At 53.9% G+C, this 20352-nt stretch overlaps 1 protein-coding gene across 1 annotated transcript in view; it reads left to right on the top strand.

Moving 5' to 3' along the window:
* LOC143397283 (signal peptide, CUB and EGF-like domain-containing protein 1) overlaps positions 1 to 20352 on the top strand; it is a 97014-nt gene that overhangs the window by 27838 nt on the left and 48824 nt on the right. Inside the window, exon 4 of the mRNA XM_077109277.1 lies at positions 17929 to 18063. Coding sequence (XP_076965392.1) covers positions 17929 to 18063 — 135 coding nt within the window. The remainder of the gene's footprint in view (positions 1 to 17928; positions 18064 to 20352) is intronic.

Raw genomic sequence — 20352 nt, 5'->3', positions numbered from 1 at the left:
GGGCCTCCTACAGGACTCCCATTGCTTTCAGGGTAGTGCCGGGTCCACTGGCCTGACTCCCAAGGCCTCTCAGGCCAGGGCCCCCGCCTGCCTGCCTCTTCCCCTCTCCTCACACCCTGCCCTTCTTTCCCAGGGAGGCTTCTGCACAACCCTCTGGTGACAAGCTGCCCTGTTACCCTGGCCCATCATGGATCTGACAAGACCTTGCTTGTCAGCACCCAACTCTCACCTCCCATTGCTCGGAGGTCTTCTGTGGCCTCTCCATGCTGTACACTTCCATTGTGGCCCTGTGCTGTGATCCTTCTTCCCTGAAAGCAGGATTTGTCTTGTTTACTCTCCGCCTGACTCCCAGAACCTAGTGCAGTATCAGGCAGACCGTGGGCGTTTAACTAAATATTTGTAGAATAAATGAATAAAAGAATTTGCAAAAGTAGCTTGCTACCTGGGACAAGCTCCCACTCAGCTGACCTCCATGCTGGGCACAGGACAGATAAAGATGGGTGGATGGAACACCTTGCTCAAGGCTCCAGGTTGGCGAGGAAGACAGAAACATTATTCCTAACTGTAATGGAAGGTAGAAGCGCTGTTTTAGCAACACTAACACCTTTCACCTGGCATTCATTCGTTTCCTCAAAACACTGTTTTGAACACCTACTGTGTGCCAGGCAGTTTTTAGTGCTGAGGATACATATAGTGTTGAAGAAAATCAACACTGTCCCCGTGGTTGGGAACTCGTGGAGAGAGGAAAGAGAGACCACGTAGGGTGCAACCCAGGAAAGTCATCTCGGTCAGGTCAGATTCACTGAAAAGGTAGTAAAACAAAATAGTGTGAGAGAAGGTCTGGGGGAGGGTAGCAGCTTTGGAGGATTCCATTGAAAACCGCCACATACTGAGCGGCACAAGATGCGTCTTACTCTGCTAGTGGATTCTGTGGGTCAAGAATTCAGACAGGGAACAGCAGGGATGGCTAGTCTCTGCTCCACGGTGTCTGGAGCCTCAGCAGGAAGACATGAAGCCAGGGCTGACCTGATGGCCAGGAGCGGGAATCATCTGGAAGCTTCCTGCTTCATGTCTAGTGGTTGATGTTGGCTGCTGGCCATGACATTTAAGGGACCCTTTCTGTAGGCCTTTCCACATGGGCTGGTGTGAGTTACCTTACAGCATGGTGGTTGGGTCCCCACAGAACAAGATCAAGTGTGTGGAACTTTTACAGTCTGGCCTCAGAAGTCACTTCCCCTTCTGTGAAGGTGGTTACGAAGGTCCACCAGATGTGAGTGAGGGAAGGAACAGAGGCCTGAGTAAGAAGGAAGAAGTGCCATTCAAAGATCTAGGGAAGATCCTCTATCTGGGGAAAAGGGGAACAAGTGTGTGGGCCTGAAATGGGAACAAGCTGGGTGAGTTTGGGACAGGTCAGTATGAGCGAGTGTCAGAATAAGGAGAGAAAGGGAGTTGAGTGGAGGAGGCAGCAGGGCCAGGCTCTGCGAGGTCTCACACGTGTTAGACAGGGGTTGGGACTTTATTCCGTTAACTGGGAAGGCACCAGATGTCTTCACTAGAGAGTGACATTCTGATTGACAGTTTAATAAAAATCCCCTTCTTGCCTGCCCAGTAGAGATTGTGTTTGGTGGAATAAGAGACAGAATGGCTTAAGCAGTGAGACCACTATAGTGGTCTGGGTCAGATGAGTCAGTGGCTCAGTGCAGGGTGACAATGGCAGAGGTGATGGTTGATCTCAGAGCAGACTTTGGAAAGAGTCAGCAGGAATTCCTAATGGGTTAGATGTAGGAGGCAAGGGAGAATGAGAGCGAGGCCAACCGCTGGGTTTTTCCTGTGGTTTCTGTGCAACTGTGCTGGTGTGGCTAAGATGAGGAAGACAAGGGATGGGTAGATATTAGAGTGAGGACTCAAGAGTCGGACTAAATTCTGTTTGCCATGGAAAACAGCCACCCGATGGAAATAGCACCCAAGTTCAGACATCTGCAGTAGTAGTCAGACCTGGAGGACCATGAGAGCTATCAACTTCTAGATGGCTTTGAAAGCTGGGATCTTGACATTAATTTGTTTTATCAAGTCCCACCTGCCCTGTGCCAGGCCCTGAGTAGGAGCTTACAACCTGAAGATAGATTACACTCCCCACCTGCTGGCTTTGAACCCTGAGTCCATCACTTGTTGTATGACCTTGGGCAAGTAACTTAGCTTCTCTGGGCCTCTGTATCCTCTTCTGCAAGGTGGGGCCAGTGGCCATACTAATTTGCCAGTGAGGAGACAAAGGCCAAATGACTTAAGCTTCATAAACACATACCACAGTGCCTGGTGCATGATGGGCTCCACACTTGTATCATCTAATCATCCATTATTTCTGCTCACGGCAGTTTTAAAGAAAGTGGATGAGTTTTTGAGCTGTTGAAGATGCAGGGGGAGAGCATTGGCCCAGGCTGCAAGCAAAGCCCCTGGCAGGGACCTGCCTCTCAAGCCCCATGCTCCTGCCGGATGAACTGCTGCTTCCAGACAACCCGGTCAGAGCCTCCCCCTCCTCTCAGTTCTTGCATTCTTGGTCCATTGGCATGGGGGTCACATGACATCAGGGATTCTAGTTCCCTTTGTGGCCTGGGTCACATCACCTCATTCTGAGTCTCATTTTGGATCTCTGCAAAGTGGGGATGTCCCTGTCTGTTGGGATCAGTGAGGAGACAGGTGTGCAGGTGACATGTGTGGCTGCTAAGTGAGGAGGTGCAAGAGGGTACTCAGGAGGCTGCAGCAGGCCTGGAGCCCAGCTGCACCTGGGAGGAAGTCACCCAGGACACCCAGACACTCTGCAGGGGTAGAGGGTTGAGGTCCCCTTACTGAGCTGGGCTGCTGGCTGGCATGATGAAAGGGCTCGCACCGACTCCCTCCTGAAGGACAGCTGGAGACAGCGCTGCTCCCTGGAGCCTGGTGGAGGCTGGAGCTGCTGCAGTTTATTTGTCTTTATACTTGAACAGCTCCAGTGAGTTTCCTGCTAGGAAAAGGAATGCTGACCGTCTAGTGTAAAACTAAACAGCTCCGGACAGTCCTGTGCTGGCTCCATAAACACCAGTGTTTTCTAAGGTAAACCGAGGAGGTTTCTTCCCATTCTCTTTATTTACACCCACCCTACTCCCACCTTTTCTCTGTTCTTGGCCCACATTCAGGTGGATCTAAACACACTTGGCTGAAGGGATTTGCTGTCAAAGTACAAGTCAGACTCAGGGCCCCTTCTCCTCTTGGCTTTTTACAACTGTTAATTTGATGGAAATTCCTTGGCCTGAGAAAAAGAAACACCATGGACAATGCTCTGTGTCTTATAAATGAGCTTTCTGCTTTCCCCAAGTCGCTGCAGAAATCGGGGCTTCTGGAGCTCGTGTAGGAGATGGGCCAATTTAGAACCAGGCATGTTTTGAGGGGTAGTGGCTTTCCATAGCCTGTGCCCAGGGCCAGCTCAGAACTGGGGAGCCAGGGGCATTGAGTGCTTCTTCCAGAGCAGCCTAGCAGGCACTAGGCTGAAGGAACACTGGCTGAAAGTCAGCTTCCTCGGGCCTTTGACTTTCTGGAGGACCCTTGGAAACTCCCTGCTTGTGCCTTGGTTTCCACATCGTTTGTGACGTGGGAATGGAATTCAACCAGTGGTTTTCAGATTTTGTGGGGTTTTGTTTGTGGCACAGAACTCCTTTTCTTCGAACAGAATTGTGTGGTGGTCACACTTTCAGCTGAAGCAGGAGTCACAAGTGGCTGCTTACCCTGGAGCCACCCCCTAACCCCTGCAAGGCCCCTGGAGCCCTGCAGTATAGTCTGGAACCCCCTGGCTGTGCTGCTTCTCCCCCCCCGCACACACCAGCATCTTGTGACCTGGTAGCTTGGTGTCCATATGATTTGGACTCAAGACACAGTGGCCAGTCTCTTTTCTGTGTCCTCTTCCCAGCAAGATGCAGTCTCTGCACCTTGCTGCTCATTTTCTAGGTCTAACCTCAAGCTTGCAGAACAACTTCTCTTTCCCTAACCCTCCCACCCTTTCTGCTCTCAAGTGCCCTGGCACCTGATGTTCCTGTCCCCGGAATCACCCTTCTCCAGCCTCTCAATTGCTGATCTATCTGGTTGACCCCACCTTTCCCTCAGGTCTTGGCTTCTGGAGACCCTGAGCTCACCCCTTCCCTGGGCTTCCCTCTAGCTCAGTGCTGTGCATCTTGGAGCAGGGCTCCCCTACTTCCTTGGGAACTCCTGGAGGGCTGAGCTCCAGACAGACTTGGCTTCTTGTCCTGTGGCCTGTGCAGGCTTGTTGGTGTGATAGAGGGATGGTAGGTGGTCAGGTAAGGGGCAGAATATTTGACCCTGACCATCAGGAGGAGCACGACTTGACAGTGGGGGCTGCACAGATGGCACTCAGGCAGAGTGTCGCACACACCCAGCTGGGGAGACCTGCTGACCCCCAGGCCGTGCCTGACCTTATAGTCCCTGCCCTAGATGGGGGGAAAACATGGACTTGGGAATCAGACTCCCTGGGCTCCCTTTCTAGCTGGTAGTTTGGGGCCAGTTCTCTGCTCTCATTTTTCCTGCCTAGAAAGGAGGTGTGATGATGGCCTCAGAAGCACAGCAAGGATGGCACACCACAGGCGCGAGGGGCATCGGCCTCCTCCTCCTTCCCTCTCCGTCCCCACCCCCAGGTTCATCACTCTTGAGGTGGAGTGTTTGCCAGTGGTCAGAGCGTCCTCCTTCCTCTGAGCCAAAATCTGTTGTCACTGTGCCCCATGGCAGCCCCACCTTTGCAGAGGTCTGGATTTGGTGGCTTAGGGAAGAAGACTGCTCTGTCCCAGGGCAGAGAATATAAGTCCATAAACAACTAAGAAAAACACCCTGCTGTGGACAGAGGGCGGCCTGGCAAGCAGACACTTGCCTTCGCCTGTCCCCATTTGTAGTCCCTGTGCCAAGGGCTGGGTCACAACTCTGAGGAATAAACAAGAAGTAAGTGTCTTATGAAGATTCTTTAAAAATATCCTGCCACCAAAACGTTCCACACCAGACATATCCCAGACGAGACACCACATCATGGACCTAAAATGGAGCATTAGCAAGATGAGCGTGTCCCTCAGTCTCTGTCACCTCTCTGACAGAACTTTTACTTGTCTTGGAGCAGCTAAGCCCTGGGCAGCACTCAGGGTCACCTGAATGGGTTACCCAGCTTCCCCTAGCTGTATCTTGGCACATGCCGGTGTGACCCTCCTACCCCAGCACAGCCAGACAGACCTTCACTATTTCTAGTGGCCATTACCCAGCCTGGTACCCGAGCTCCCCTCCCTGTCACCCACCTCATCCCAACCACATGCAGCTATAAACGGACAGCTGGCAGAGACACCTTATGCCCGCTGGTGCTCCTCATTTGTGAAAAGTGGGCTGCTGTGGCAGCTGCCTGGCTGTTTGGTCTGGGGTCTCTTATAACCTCCCAAATGCTGCTTTAATGACCAGGACAGGATCCCACAGGCCAGGCTGCTACCACCAGTGGCTCATCTTCTGGCCCCTGCCAGCCACTCCAGCCCTACTTTCCTCCTTATGCTCCTAGAAAACTAAGTAGCAAGCGGCCAGTGGGTGTCCAGTAAGAGCCACCACTACTGGGACCATCTGGTTGGGACACAAAAATGCCTTGGAGAAATTACTTGTAACAGGTTCTCCCTTCTCCCCACCCCCAGGGTTCTGCCTATACAGCTCCCCATGCCTACAGAACCCTCTCTCCTTACCAGCCCAGGCACTTCACCACCCGCTCATGGCACCTCCTCTCTGGCCCCCATTTTGTTCCCCACACCTTCTCCACCCTGCACTGGGACCCACTGAAGTCAGACCGAGATGTGAGTGTCTGCTTACTTACCCTTCTTCCACACGTGGGATAATTAGGCCACACCACTCAGAAATCAAGAGAAAAGACAGAAAATAATCCTACATTATCTGGTCGCCTTTACAGATCAACAGTTCTCACGTCCCGGTGTTCATGTCCAGTATTGGGGGGTGTAGACATGACTTTATATGGTTATAATCATGGCACTGATGTTTGTATGCTGTTCCCCCAGTATTCCATCTGGATTATTTTGCTGTTAATACATAATTGTGTGGCCAAGATGAGGGAATGTAATCAAAACCCAGGATGCGGGGAGCCAGGGGCCACTGGGCTCCCAGTAAGCGCTGATGCCTCTGTGACCATCTGGCTGGGACAGCAACAATGCCCTGGAGAAACAGCTTGTAACAGGGCAGACTCCTGGGAGCAAAGCCCCCTGCACACCCATGTCACCAGGTCAGGGGTTCTGAGATTAGTTAGAGGTGATTCTTGCCCCAGGGAGCTCCGGGCCATGTGGAGAGGCTCCCAGTGCTGCGTCCTGTTTGTAATTAATACCGGGTGTGCACACTGAGGGACAGGCGGGCGGGGAGAGCAACTGGCCCTTCCTAGAATGAGTGAAGGGTCCTTGGGTGGGAGGGGAAACCAGGGAGGGGAGGACATTTTAGGAGGTGGGAACAGCAAGTACAAAACTTGAATGTACCAGCTCGGCCAGGTAGGACAGGGCCTTAGGAGGCGGTGTGTAAAAAACACAAAGGCATTTCTGTCATAGGAGCCAGGCATGCCAAGTTCTGTCTGGTCAAAGACCTGGAGGCTTCAGCCTGCAGACATAGGAAAGGCAGACCTCATGGATGCACCTTAGGCACTCCACACCCAAGCCGGGCTCCCAGCCCCTCCTGCCACACGGCTGTGGCCCTTCTGCTCCAGCCTCTCCACGGAGACCTTACATCTTTTTTTTTTTTTTTTTTTTTAAGATTGATGTGATTGTTTTAAATACCTTTATTTTATTTATTTTTATATGGTTCTGAGAATCGAACCCAGCGCCTCACACATGCTAGGCAAGTGCTCTATTGCTGAGTCATAGCCCCAGCCCTCTGAGACCTTACATCTTGCTGCCAAACGTGCCTTTCCCCATGCTGGTCCTTGCTGCCCTAGCGAGAGGCTCCCTGCTTCTCGGTGGGGTCTGCCTCCCCTATACCCGAGCAGCCTTCCAGCATGCAGAGCTCTCACCCCCTCAGGATTAACCAGTAATGTCCCTAGCGCCCTCACCACCTCTCTGCACAGGTTGTGGGCAGGAAGCTGAGTGGCCCAGATGGCATGTGCCCATAGTCTGGGTGTGCAGCTTTCACCTGCACAGAAATCTCTCAAGTGGGACCATGTGCCAATGGAGGGCACCATCAGGGAGAAAGAGCAGCCAACTGCTGGGGAAAGGCCTGCAGCTTAATACTCAACAGCTTTATAAGGTGGAAGAAAGTGCCAAGTTCCAGTGGGACAAATGGATGCCTAAAGATTCAGAATTCCAGAAAGTTCACCTGTCTGCTCAGGCAGGACAGACCGGCCAAAAGACCCTTGTCAACTTGTGTCACCAAGAGGTCGTGTGGAGCTCCCGGCACGTTCTTGGTGTAGGGAGTTTCTCTTTTGAGGGGTAAAGCCCCCAGCCACCCACCTGTCACCTGCAGGCCTCCTAGGCCATTGCACCCAGCTGGGTGTGCCCTTAAGGATGTTCAGTATAACCCCGTTCTTTTCCCAGAGCTCTCACTCTGCTCCCACGACTTATTTGTTTGGTTTTCCTCCTTTTCCCTCTCTGGTCATCCATTCTTATTCGCATCAAAAGAAATTTTTAAAACCTCCAGCGCCTCCCACAGATGTTTGGCCAGGAGCACATTCACAGCTGTGTTATCAGGGGTGTGCGGGGAGGAAAGCCTCCTAGTCCCATCCTGGCTCTGTCCATCCCTGTTGGGGACCATGGGCAGGCTGCTGGCTGCAGAGCTTCTGGTTGTAGGACTGCCCCGCCCCTGCTGAGATTCAGTGGGATGCTATAGGAGCGTGCCCAACACAGAGCAGGGCTCAAGGACAGTGAGACCCTCCCGGCTTCTGCAGCACCCTCCCCTGCCCTTGCTTAGTGATTAATAGGAGAGCGGATATTGCTGTGGATGCCCTGGATGAAGGTCCATGAAGTGTTAGCCAGGAGGAGATCCCACTGTGACCCCAACTCTTCCCCTTTTTGCCTGCTCCCTGAAATACTGACCTGCTAGGCAGCTTGTCTCCAATGGAGACCTCAGTCCTGTATCAGGGATGGTGCTGACAGGGCAGAAGAACATGCTGTGCTGTGCTCCCTCCCAGCCCACATGTGAGGCCATCTGTCTACCAAGAGACAGGAAGAGCACTGAGTGCCAGACCAGTGCTGGCAGTGACCTCTCCATCAACTACCCAGGGGCAGGCCATGCTCACACCATGTTGGTCTCCTTCCCCGACAAGGCTTGGGCAGGTAGATGAACGTAGCTCTTCTCCCATACCTTCACAGCTCCAGATACACCTGTGGCCTCAGTCCCCTAACCCACCTGCCCAGGAGCCACCCGCAGCCAGGACACTCGCTCGCTGTCTGTGCTTGATCCATCTGGTTCCTTAGCTGGATCCAGGGGATGTAGGCCCTCATGGGCAGCCCCTGTGTAGCCTACCCTGTAGAATGTGACACCAAAGGCCAAGTAGCTGATCCCTATGCGACAGGCCTTGAGCCAGGGTCCCTAGATGGCTAAGCCAGAAGCTCCTCTCCCCAGGCCTGTTACTATAACATTTAGTTACTTGGTCCACAGACATGCCCCATGCACTGTCCACACCCTGAGATGCAGCAGTGCTCAAGGCGGCTCCTGTTTTCAAGGCTGTTATCTGGGGAGAGATGGGGAGGAACAATCCCAGAGGAAATGCCAGATGCTGGAGGTGCTCTGAAGGAAGCAGGATAGGGTCACCTGGTGTAGTGGCTTGGCAGATGCTTTAGGTTGATGTCAGGGGAGTGTCTCTGGGGAAGTGACTTGCAAGCTGAGGTCTGGAGTGGGAGTCAGTTGTGTCGAAGAGAGGGGAGAACACTCTAGGCAGAGAGAAAGTGTAGAGGTCTTGGGTGGAGACAGGACAGGTATGGTTAAGGGAACGTAGAGAGAGGGGGCTAGAGTTAGTGAGCAAGGATAAGATGGTAGGGACACAGCCAGAGTGTTCTGGAGGCCTTGATGACCACGGAAGGGAGTGTGTGTTCGTGGGGCCTTGTGGGGCTTTTAGGCAGGGAGTAGCACAGCTGGGTGGCACTTTGTGAGGTCACTGTATGGAAAAGGACGACTGGGTTGGCAGGAACAATGTAGAAGTAGGGAGTCAATATAGAGGCCAAGGCAGTGACCTAGGCCTGGGAGAGAAAACTAGCTGGCCAGCCCAGCTGTGGCAGTGAAGAGGTGGTTGTCCTTGGGGTTTGTAGCTAGAGTTGCCGGGGCATAGGTATGGGATGGGAAGGCTGTATGGAGACTAACTGCCAGGTGCTGTGGCCTAAGAGACTGGGGTGGGTGTACAGCCACTTGCTGAGATGGGGAGGCTGAGAACAGAACCCAACTTCATTCCATCCTGCTCTTTCATGGGAGGTAGTGATAGGATCTCAGCTGGGGCCCTGGCAGGTTTGTAGTGTCTTTTGGGCACCCAAACACAGGTAGCCCATTGGCTATTGTCTGAGTTTGGAGGTCAGTGGAGTGGAGATTTGGGTAGCAAAGTGGCAGGGGAAAACGTAGGACAGGGTGAACTCGCCCAGGAGTGGACCCCAGGCCTTGCTGCCCTGGCCCAGCCCTGCCCTGAGCTGCCTGTGTCTAATGCTAGCCCAGGCCATTTTAAAGGAGGCAGTGTCCACACAGCATGGGAGGAAGTGTGCCATTTGCATATCTGATAAGGATTTAGCGTCTGGGCTATATAAAGAACTCTTCCAACTCAAGAAAACCTAATTTAAAAATGTGCAAAGGATTTGAACAGACATTTATCTAAAGGAGATACAAGAGGCCAATAAGCCTATGGCAAGATGCTTCCCATCATTAGCATTTAGGGAAATGTAAGTGGAAGCATGTGGGAGATGAATTTGCACCCACGAGGATGACTATACAGCCAAACACACGGGGGTGACAAGGATGTGGAGAACGGGATGCTTCATCTTTGCTGGTAGGGATAGACAGTGGTGTGGCCCTGTGGAAAACAGTTCCTCAGAAAGTCAGACGCAGAGCTGCCATGTGCTGTAGTGGTGCCATTCGGAGGTGCATGTCCAAGAGAATTAAAGGCATGGCCAAACAGAACTTGCACACGAATGCTCGCAGCATTATTCATCATAGCCTGAAAGTCACCACAACCCTGAAGTCCATCTGCTGGTGGAGGATAAAGGGCATGGCACATACAGATGATGGAATGCCAGTCAGCCATGAAGAAGAGTGGGCTCTGGCACATACCACAGTGTGTGAAGTTGGAAAACATGCCATATGAAAGAAGCCAGGGACAAGAAGACAAGTGTCATGTAATTCTCTTTATGAAATGTCCAAAATAGGAAAATCTGCAGAGATAAAATGTAGATGAGTGGTTGCCAGGGCCTTGGGATTAATTGCAAATGGGCACAGGATGGCTTTTTGGAGTAATGGGAACATTCTAGAATCAGTAGTGGTGGTTACACAGCATAGTGAATGTGCTAAACACCACTCTGGTACACATTCAAGGTGGCGAGTTTTACTTTAAGTGAATTTTATCTCAAAAATAATAAAACAATTGAAGAAATATGAGCAGTAGTGTGTGTACTACACATGAACAAGCCTCCAGCAGACCACAGCCAGCTGTGCCCAGTTCTGGGCCAGCTATGCCCAGTTCTGGGCCAGCTATAAGCCTCAGTAGACTGGGGCTAGCCTGAGAAAGGCAGCAGGGGTGAGAGCCCAGAGCTATCAGAAGCAGGCAGCTTTAGGAGCCAGGGGTCTCATCTGTAGACCAGAAGGCTGAGGTGGGCTGCCACTGCCATTTGAGGTGGCTCGCTGTTGTGCTTCCACTCTTGAGGGACTCCACTGTCCACAGCCTGCTTCTATACCTGTGATCCTGACTGTCCAGAGCCCTGCCCGACAGTTATTCACATGCCTGGGTGATTTGTGTTGCCAGATCCTCTGCTGAGGCCGAACCTCCATCATTTCCTTTAATTTTCTAAACACTCCAGGAACACATATTACCCCTACATTCTAGAAAGGAAACCCAGTCCTGACATGGCAGAGTGGCCTGCCCTCAGGTGCAGAGCAAGTACTCACTGAATCATGCATCCCATCTGGTGTGGCTTGGGGGAAGAGCCAGGCCCCGTAGGTTTTGGTCACAGGTTGACACCACATAGACTATTCTAAGAAGGTGTGGTCAATAGTTTAAGCTACACAGCAAATCCCCCATCCCTAGAGACCTTGAGCAGCAGGGTCTACAGGGCAGTGTCTGGGGTGCAAGGCAAACAGCCCTAAAGGTCACAACTTCAGCACAGCCCTGCCCCTCTTGGCTAGCTCAGGATTTGGGTGTGACGGGGGCCTGCTGGGCTGGAAAGCTGATCCCTTCTCATGTGCTTCATCTCCTAGCCCTGAACTCAAACTCAGGCCCAGCCCAAGGGGCTGCACACCGCTAACCTGCTGGAGAATCAGGACCCCCAGAGAGGGCTTCAGCTGATGGCCAGAGCAGCAAGCAGACAGGTCCCAGAAGACCCTGGTCATGCTTCCTGCCTGCCTGCACCACAGCTCTGAACAGCTGAGGGACTGCCCCAGATCTTCAGAACTGAGCCCCAAAGCTCTGAGACCCAGCATATTTTACCCAAAATCGAATCCATCTGGTTCTCGTTTATTTACACTTAACTCATCAAATGCAATTTTGCAAGAGCCACTCGATAGCCAAGAGGCATTATGCTTCAGCTGCCCCTGCCCTTCTGAAGGGTGCTGGGCTGGGCCAGGCTACAGCCTCAGGACCAGGTGGGAGCCCTCAGTGCAGTAGGTCTGGCTGCCTCCCAGGATACTCCTCTGCCTCTGTTCCTGCCCTCAGTGGGAGCTGGGGCCAAGCAGGCCTGACACACAGTAGGCTCCGGCAGTCTTGGAGACACAGTGGGGAGCAAGCACATACAGTCTCTGTTTCAAATCACGAAATATTCATGGGAAACACAAAGCAACCAAAACTGGATCCAGAAGTAATTTTTAGTTATAAATAACTACAGACCTGAATTCTTGGTCCAAAGGAAGACAGACAGCCAACTATTAATCAAAACAAACACTAGCACCTTGCGCCAAAAAGCAAACCTCAAGGGCAGACCACAGTCCTGCCCATAGAGGCCTTCTGGAAGCAGACGCCCTGATGGTCTGCTGGTGTAGCTCTGGGGACCCCTCCTGCTGGGAAACAACCCTGTCACTCAGCGAGACCCCATCCCCAATGTGACCCTTGAGAGGTTGGCAGGGAGCGGGGTGGGGGCCTTAAGGCAGGTGCCTACTGAGCAGATGCAGCAGGAGTCACAGCTAAGGCCGTCCACCCCCCACCCCAATGCCAGACCTGTGCTCACGCAGGGCACTGCAGAGTGAAGCCAGGGAACCTGATCCCAGAGTGGTGTGGCTTGGGGGAAGAGCCAGGCCCCATAGGGGACCTTGGTGCAGTGGCACCATGTCCTTATTCAACTAGAGTCCTCAGTGGCCATTGGCCCATGGAGAAGAGATCAGGAAGGGGTGCTGGAGCCATGGAGAGTAGAGTACAGATGTACACCAAGGACACTGAGTGTAGGGGGACACTGAGGTGCAAGCCAGAGCTGTGCCCTGGGAGCTGGACGGACAGCTGGGCAAGGTGGTAAGCACAAGATGACAGCCCCAGTGACGGGTGGGGGAGGACAGAGGGAAGGAATTCCAGGGACACGATGCTCATGCCTAGGTGGCTGGGTGGGGTCAGGGCCATGAGCTGAGCTGGAGTGAGGCCCTCCTTTGCCCCCATGCCAGGCCTGCCTTAGCACCTTGTCTGTCTCCGATCCTCCCATCTGCACCTCCCACAGCCTTTGGCTGAACCATGAGTGCCCTCTGCACACCAGGGGTATGGTCCCTCCGTCTGCCCTCCCAGGCTCCGCAGTGCTATGGCTCTCTTGCTATGGCTGTCTCCAACCCCAGCAGCTGAGGACCCCTAAGGCAGGGACAGCCAGGGCTCAGCTTCCTCTCCCTTCCTTGCCTGCAACCCAGCCTGACCCAGAAGAATAAGAGGCTCCCTCAGGTCTGGTGGCACAACCTTAAAAGAGCGCTTATGTGTCAAAAGAGGGAGCATGTCCACTCCTGGAGGTGCAGGCTGAGAAGGGAGACCCGCTGGTCTCTCACAGAGCGTCTACGGCCTTGAGGTCCTCTGCACCCCGCATCTTTCAGCTATGCTGCCAGTCAAAAGGATTTCCTGCAGGGAGCCTCCTAGAGTACACTTTATAGTTGTGTCCCCATGCCTCGGGCTCCCTGCCTTCTGGGAACCTTTCTCTGTGATTATAAATAAAGATAAAGGGCCATAAGCTGCCGGCAGGATTCAGAGGCAGAGTGCTGGCCCAGATCCCCTAGGGATCCTGAACCCTGAATTGGAAACAGGCCAGAGCCTCTGTGGTTGGTGACACCATCAGGCTACACAGATGTCTCCCTGCCAACCAAACCAGGGGAGAAGGGCCATATAGGGCTGGTGTTTCAAGGATCTTGGAGGGTCACAGGCCACAAAGCAGCTGGAGCCTAGGGTGGCGTCATCTCCATGCCAAGTCTGGCTCTCTTTATCACCTTAACCCAAGATTTAGGACTCAGCCAGCCAGTTTCCCTAATGGCTTCCAGAATTCTCTTGCTGGAATGGTCACAGGCTCTTCCGCCCCCTGGGTCTTGTCCTGCCCCTTCTTCCAGCTTTTGCTTCCAAGCACCTCCTCTTCCTCCAGCCTCAGGTCACAGAGCTCCTTGTGCTCCTCCCTCCTCACAGGAAGCCTCTGATCCCTGTGCTATGGCCCAAAGCATCCGTGGCTGCATTTTGGTAGGCGTGCAGTGCTTGTTCCTGAATGAACAAACAGAGACATTGAAGGTGGACTCAAAAGGGCAAAAAAAAACTTTGGCAAGAGAGACTAAGGCAGTAGGCAGGCGTTCATATGAACTCGGGCACGTGTGAACCAGGGGACATGTTCAGAGAACAGAATCTGGAACAGTGAGCAGGCTGTGGTAGCCTAAACTGCACCCCTGTGTGTGCCCCGGAGCCAGGACATGCTCTGCTGCTGTAGGCTGCCTGCCTGCGGGGAGTGAGCCCCTGGCCCCGCCATATGCGAGCACAGACCTTCCATGTTATGTCCCACCTCAACCTGCCTCTCTGCTGTGAGCAGGGATATGAAGGAGATGTAGGTCTGTCCCCATCCAGGGCAGAGACTAGACAGCCAGGTCCTATGGTCCAGGCAGAGGAAGAAAACAATGCCGTAAGCTGCCGGCAGGATTCAGAGGCAGAGTGCTGGCCCAGATCCCCTAGGGATCCTAAACCCTGTTGGAAACTGGCAGAATTCATCCTCCCTGGCAGGGAGGATGAATTCTGCCAATCCTAGGAAGAAGTCATAGAAGGGTCTTGCTGGGTACTGGAAAGATGAGTGCTTAGGGACAGGGGAGGGCAATTAGCACTGTCACCTGGGCAGCCTGCTCCTCCATGACTGGCCTGGACACTTTCTCATCCGCTCTGTATGGGCCCACTGGGCTTCGAATCCCCTTTCTGCCTCTACAGGGCCATGGGCAAATCTCTTCCCCTCTCTGTGCATCCATGTGCTCTGAGAATCAGGAACAGTAAGAACTCTACCCCTAGCGTGGGGCTGCGTGTGTTTTAGCGAACCAGTGCCCAAGCCCTGAGCTGGGGCCTGGTGGCAGCGCATGCTGTTGTGTGGGGTAATGAGGCCACAGTGCACCCAGCCAGCCCTAAGCTCACCTCTGAATATGGGCATAAGGTGGGCAAGGTTCCCACACAGGGACAGCCACCCAGGCCCATCAGTGCTGGCAACAGCCAATTAATTTATGGCAGAAAGGAAAGAGCCTGCTCATGCCACAGCCCTCCAGGAGAGCTTCCTGGAGGACAATTTGCAGTCCCCAAGCTTTGGAGCACTTCCTGCATGGGCCTTCAGGCATTAGGGGAAGAATTTGGGGAGCCTGACTCCCAGGTGTGGGTCCCCTTCTCTCCATAAGCACCCCTCTCATACAGAGTGCTCCAAGTGCTGGGGGAACATGAAGCAGGGTGCGCTGATTCCCCCATTCCCGCTTGTCAGAGCCAAAGACTGTTTCCCACAGTGCCCTGCTAAGCCTGATAGGGGCCTCCCAGTGTCCAGTCTGCCCCGGCTGGTGGGCAGCCATCTCACAAGCTCAGCTACCCCAGCTGGCTGCCCTCTAGCCTTCACTGTGGTCCTTTGTGAGGGCTAAAGACTTGGGGTGCAAGAGGTGTGAGGGGGACCCCAGGCCTGAAGGGACTCAGCATTCATGATTTTCAGCCCTATTAGGGAGTGCAGGGTAAGGCCTGTTTGGACACAGTGGAAAGGGTGCAGAAGGGCAGCCCCTCTTCCCGCCTGCTTAATCTCGGGCTTTATCATTTGGGAGTGAGGAAGAGAAATGTTTACATGGCCTTGCGTTTGTTTCAAATTATTCATCAGTGTTGGCGAGTCATTGTTCCCTGCTAGTGTAAACAGCCATGTCCCTAAGGCCAGCCACCCTGCCAGGTCACTGAGGGTTTGTAGATGTGTTACGTCAACTGCCCTTTGTGCTTTCAGTGAGGTGCAGAGCTGGGCCAGGCCAGATGGCTGCAGATGGGTGGCTCCAGGGGCAAAGCAGCATTTCTGCACTGAGTCCAGTGTTGGGGAATCTGGATCTACTTTGTTTGCCTCTCAGTTGAACCTTTCCCTGGGTGGGGAAGACAGGACACCAGGCAGAGAGCCTGAGAGCCCCGGGAAGAGAGGCAGCAACCAACTGCAGAGGCCCATGGCTAGGTATGTGCCCTACCCGGGCATAGGTGCCTCCGGGGTCTTGTTAGGCCAGTGATGCTGCTGAGTCACTCAGTACTTCTTGTAGCCAGCTGCCCCTGGAACTGACAGCCATGTGCTCAGATTGGCACCCAGGTTCAAGCTTGCAGGAAGAGAGCCATTTCTTCATAGCATTGGTCTGAACACATGCACAGTAGACCTTGGACTTGAGTCCTGCCTTCACTTTGCCCATCTCATGGCTTAGCTCTGAGCCTTTGTGTCCTCATCAGTAACAAGATGTGTCACATGGGTTGCTGAGAGGCCTGGTGAAGCCTCCACCTGACACATACTGACCCCCAGGGGAGGTGAGCTTTGTGTTATTAAGAGATGAGGAGGACAAAGTGTCAGGCCTAGAGCTGTTCATGTGCAGGTTGAAGGCCAATGCCACTGAGATGTGGAGGGGAGGCGGCCACTCACCGCACCTTAGGCCTGGCCCCAGTAAAGGTGCCATTGGCACTGGGCCTGCAGAGAGCCATCAGCAAGACTGTGTGGAGAAAAGTATTGAAAAAATGAATCCCCATCCCTCCTTCCTGGTTTCCCCGGGTCAGACTGTCAGGCTCAGGGTCTGATCACGCTGCGCCTCTCAGCAAGAGCCGCCTTTACATTTGAGCCTCAACCCCTGGTGACTTTTAGAGTTCAGAGCTCTGCTTCCCTCCTCTGGCTGCCACACGGCTGACATCTGAGCCTGCCAGAGAATAATGACAAGCCTCGCCTAGGGCCTCAAAGGCAGCCGCGGTCTCCTGGGTGGTAAAGTGCTCTGCTGTCCGAGGGCCTAAATAGGATCCAGCTGACACTGCTCCAGAACTGCACTGTGCCAGGTTCATGGAAGGTCACTCTGCTGGCCTCTTCCCTTTTTCACATCCTTTGGGTCCCAGGAGTGAACGATGTCAGTGTTAGAACTGTCTGAAATCCTCAGTGCTGAAGTACATGTGCACGCGTGTGCTTATATACATGTGTGTGCATGTGTGCACGTGTGAGTGTGTGCGTTGGGCATGGGGGACTGGCTAGAAGCAGCCAGTAGCTCACATTGTCATTGTGGTTTTATATATTTGCCTATTAAAATGACAATACAGCCATGGAACATTAAGGTTTAAGAAGCCCTTCTTTCATTAAACAAACTGACAGAGCGGGGCCTATGGCTCTGGTAATTGAAACATGCTGCTGTCCAGACCAGAGCTCCATAAAGACTCTTTTCAGCCAGTCACACCCTTTGTGCCAGCAGCCTCTGGTCAAAAATGAGTGTCGGCACTGAGGTTTGTCCTCCCTCCCTCCTGGGGTGGGACAGACCTCTCAGCAGCCTCCCCGAGAATCCCAGCAGCCAGAGGTCAGAGTCTTTTCAAATCCTCCCCACCTTCTGGGCTTTTAAAATCCATCTGCCAGTCTGGACCTTAGGGTGGTGCAGGCCACCCTGGCCCCAACCTCCCCTTGGCTCCAGGGTCTTGTGCAGCTGGTTGTAAACTCGAGGAGGGCTGCAGAGGGATGGTGGCCGTCTGTGGTCGGCGAGGCTTTGTGTTTTGTGGGAGACAATTTGAGCTGCATCGTCTTCCTGGAGAGGGGGGGTGCAGTGATGTCATGGAGAGCCAGGGTTTGGGAGTGTCAGTCTGCTAGTTTGGAATCCCATGTGGTACCTTGGGAAAGTGACTTTGCCTCTCTCTCCCTCATTTCATCAACTATAAATGGGTTAATATACAAACATGGCTGCAGGGTTGCTGGGGGATTAGAGGGATTGATATGGGGGAGACACAGAGCTGTGTTAGGCACCCAGGAAACCACTAGGGTCCGCCTCCTCACAGCTGTTGTCCCTGACTACTTCTGTGGAGTCACTCTGGAGAGCACCATTGTTGAGTGTAACTGTGGCACCATGGAGTGCCTCGGTGATGCCATGGCATGTGTCAGGATACCCCCACGTGAGCTTCACCATGCAGCACGCCCAGGGGTGTCCCTCTGGCAGCACCAAAGTCCTCCCTGGGGGGATCCTTCAGCACAGTCTAGAGAAATCGGTGGCATCAGTGTCCTGCCATCTCAGGTGGTGATCTCTCTCTGCCTTCTCTTCCTCTTCTCACAGACGTGGATGAGTGTCAGGACAACAATGGTGGCTGCCAGCAGATCTGTGTCAATGCCATGGGTAGCTATGAGTGTCAGTGCCACAGTGGCTTTTTCCTCAGTGACAACCAGCACACCTGCATCCACCGCTCCAATGGTGAGTACAGCCTCTTCCGAGCAGGCACACCTCCAGCCCCGCAGAAAGAGGCAGCCCCCAGAATCTCCCTCTCCACATGTGCACTCCAGGGGCCCCAGAGTCAAGGGAGTTTGCACAGGTGGCCTGTCATGTGCTTCTGGTGTTGGAAACCTTCTGGCTTCTTTCCTCTGCCACTACACCAGGTTGTTGGGATTTCCACTGTGTGTGTATGGAGACAAGGGGACACAAATGGCAAATATGACCACAAAAGCCATCTTCCTTTCTGGATTGGGGGCCAGTTGTGGCCAGGAAGAGTACAGTCCCATTCTCAAGGATCCCCTTCTCCAAAGGGGGCTCGAGGTCTATAGGCTGAGCACCTTCCTGTCTGAGTCTGCGTGCTCAGTGGGTACCAGCCTGCTGAATACCCTTGTGATTGGAGCCTGCTGCTCTCTGGAGGCCAGGTGGCATGGCAGGCCTGCCTGTGAGGTGCAGAGGGACCAGGAAAGATTCTGGCCAGAGGGGGAGCTGGCCTAGCCTGGGACAGAGCCTGGCCACAAGCCAAGCCCAGCACATGGAGATACTTGGTGTCAGGGCACTGGCGATCAAATCCTGAAGTTTGGGCCTAGGAAAGTGGGCCTGTAGGACAAGCTCCCAGGGAGAGGGGACTTATGTGCAAAGACAGGGGATTTTCTCTTGGCTAAGACAGAAGTAAGCGCCGGAGTCCCTGGTAGGGCTGTGGGCTGCAGCAGAGCCAGTCAGGAAGGCAGTGGCCAGAGCCAAGGCTGTGGAGGCCTGGATGTTCTGAGTGGTCAAGGAAGATGTGAGGAAAAGGACAGGCCAGCCCCACTGCCCCTTCCCCATCACTGACCCTCGAACAGGAGGCTGGAAGCCCAAGGCCAGGGCGTGGGCTCTCTCTAACACCAGACACCCAAGGAGTGGCTCACACAGAAGGCAGGGGTCAGAGAGGGCCATGTTGGACCAGCCAGAACGCAGCCCCCACCCCATCCCTGCCGTTCCTCAGGCAACTCCCTGAACTTCTCTGAGCCTCAGCCTCATCCACAAAACAGGCCCATGGTGCTGACCAGCAGTGTCGGAGCTGGAAGGAGACCTGCATCCAGTGGAGGGTGCAGGAGGCCTGGGTGCTCTCTGGGAACCTGGGTGTAGTCTTGTTAGGAAAGGTCTTGTCCTGAGAAGGTGAAGGTGAAAGCATCCAGAGTGCAGAGCTCGGGCGACAGAGCACTCATGCCTCAGGGAGCGTCTCAGAATCTATTTGTTCTGGTATTTCTTCACAGTCAAGTCAGGCATACTGGTTGCTGACCTGGCAGTGTCCCCAGGAGGACCTAAAAGATGAGCTCCATGGCTCCCAGGTCCTTGCTGCACCGGTATCAATGCAGATGCCCACAGCCACCCCACAGGCCCATGGGCACTTCTGGGCTGGCAGCAGTTCATTGGGCACCTTCCAGACCCCAGCTGTGGCACTGTGGGGTGGAGCTGCCCACGATGGAGTCTGACTTGGCATTAGAGGCGTGTTAGAAGCATGTCTGCGGAGAAGGAGTGTGGGAGGGAGAGCCCAGCTTTCCTCAGGGAAGGGGCTTCCCCAGGGTGACTGCTCCTGGCAGCTGTGACACTCCTGAGGCCAGGCTCCTGAGCACCTTTTTAGCACGTGCAGGTGGTGTGTGCTTGTGCCTCTGAAGAGCACCTTTCTCCCTGGCAGATGCTAGAGGGAACTGAGACCCCTGGTTAAAATAAGATGGGCAGGAAAGACGCAAGCAAGAGACCAGAGGGCTTGTTTGTCACAGGGACCTGTTTGGCCTGTCGGCATCACTGGGCTGAGGTGTCGGCAGGGGCAGTCAGGGGAGTTGTTGGTGCGGGGAGCCCACCAGGAGCTGCTCTACTGCTGTGAGGCTGAATGCTCCAGCTTCCCAGCTGCCCTCAAGGGAGGCGGGCTCAACCCTGTTGATGGGGAGGAAATGGAAGCCAGTCAGGTTAGGAAGACAGAGTTGGAGGGGAGCCCAGGCACTCTTGCTATGGGGCTCGCTGTCCAGGACGTAAGACTACTGAGGAAAGAAACAGGTAGTGAGACACATTAGCCAGAGCTTCCTCCTTGAAGAGGAGGCCACATTTGTGCAGAAATGGAATGTTGAGAAAGCACCACTTGGAAGTTTAGGGGCAGTATATAGGCAGGGCCTGTGCAAAGGCCCTGAGGTGGGAAGTCACCTTGTGCAAAATAAAAGGCATGCATGATGGTGGAGAGCACTGAGCAACAGGAGAAGAGCCTGGGATGAGGGTGCTAGAGGGGCCTGAGCCCTG

Source organism: Callospermophilus lateralis, chromosome 4 (assembly GCF_048772815.1).
Source record: "Callospermophilus lateralis isolate mCalLat2 chromosome 4, mCalLat2.hap1, whole genome shotgun sequence".
In the NCBI taxonomy this organism is placed as follows: domain Eukaryota; kingdom Metazoa; phylum Chordata; class Mammalia; order Rodentia; family Sciuridae; genus Callospermophilus; species Callospermophilus lateralis.
Note: the sequence above shows the minus strand (reverse complement) of the source record. Positions and strands in the feature narration are given on the sequence as shown.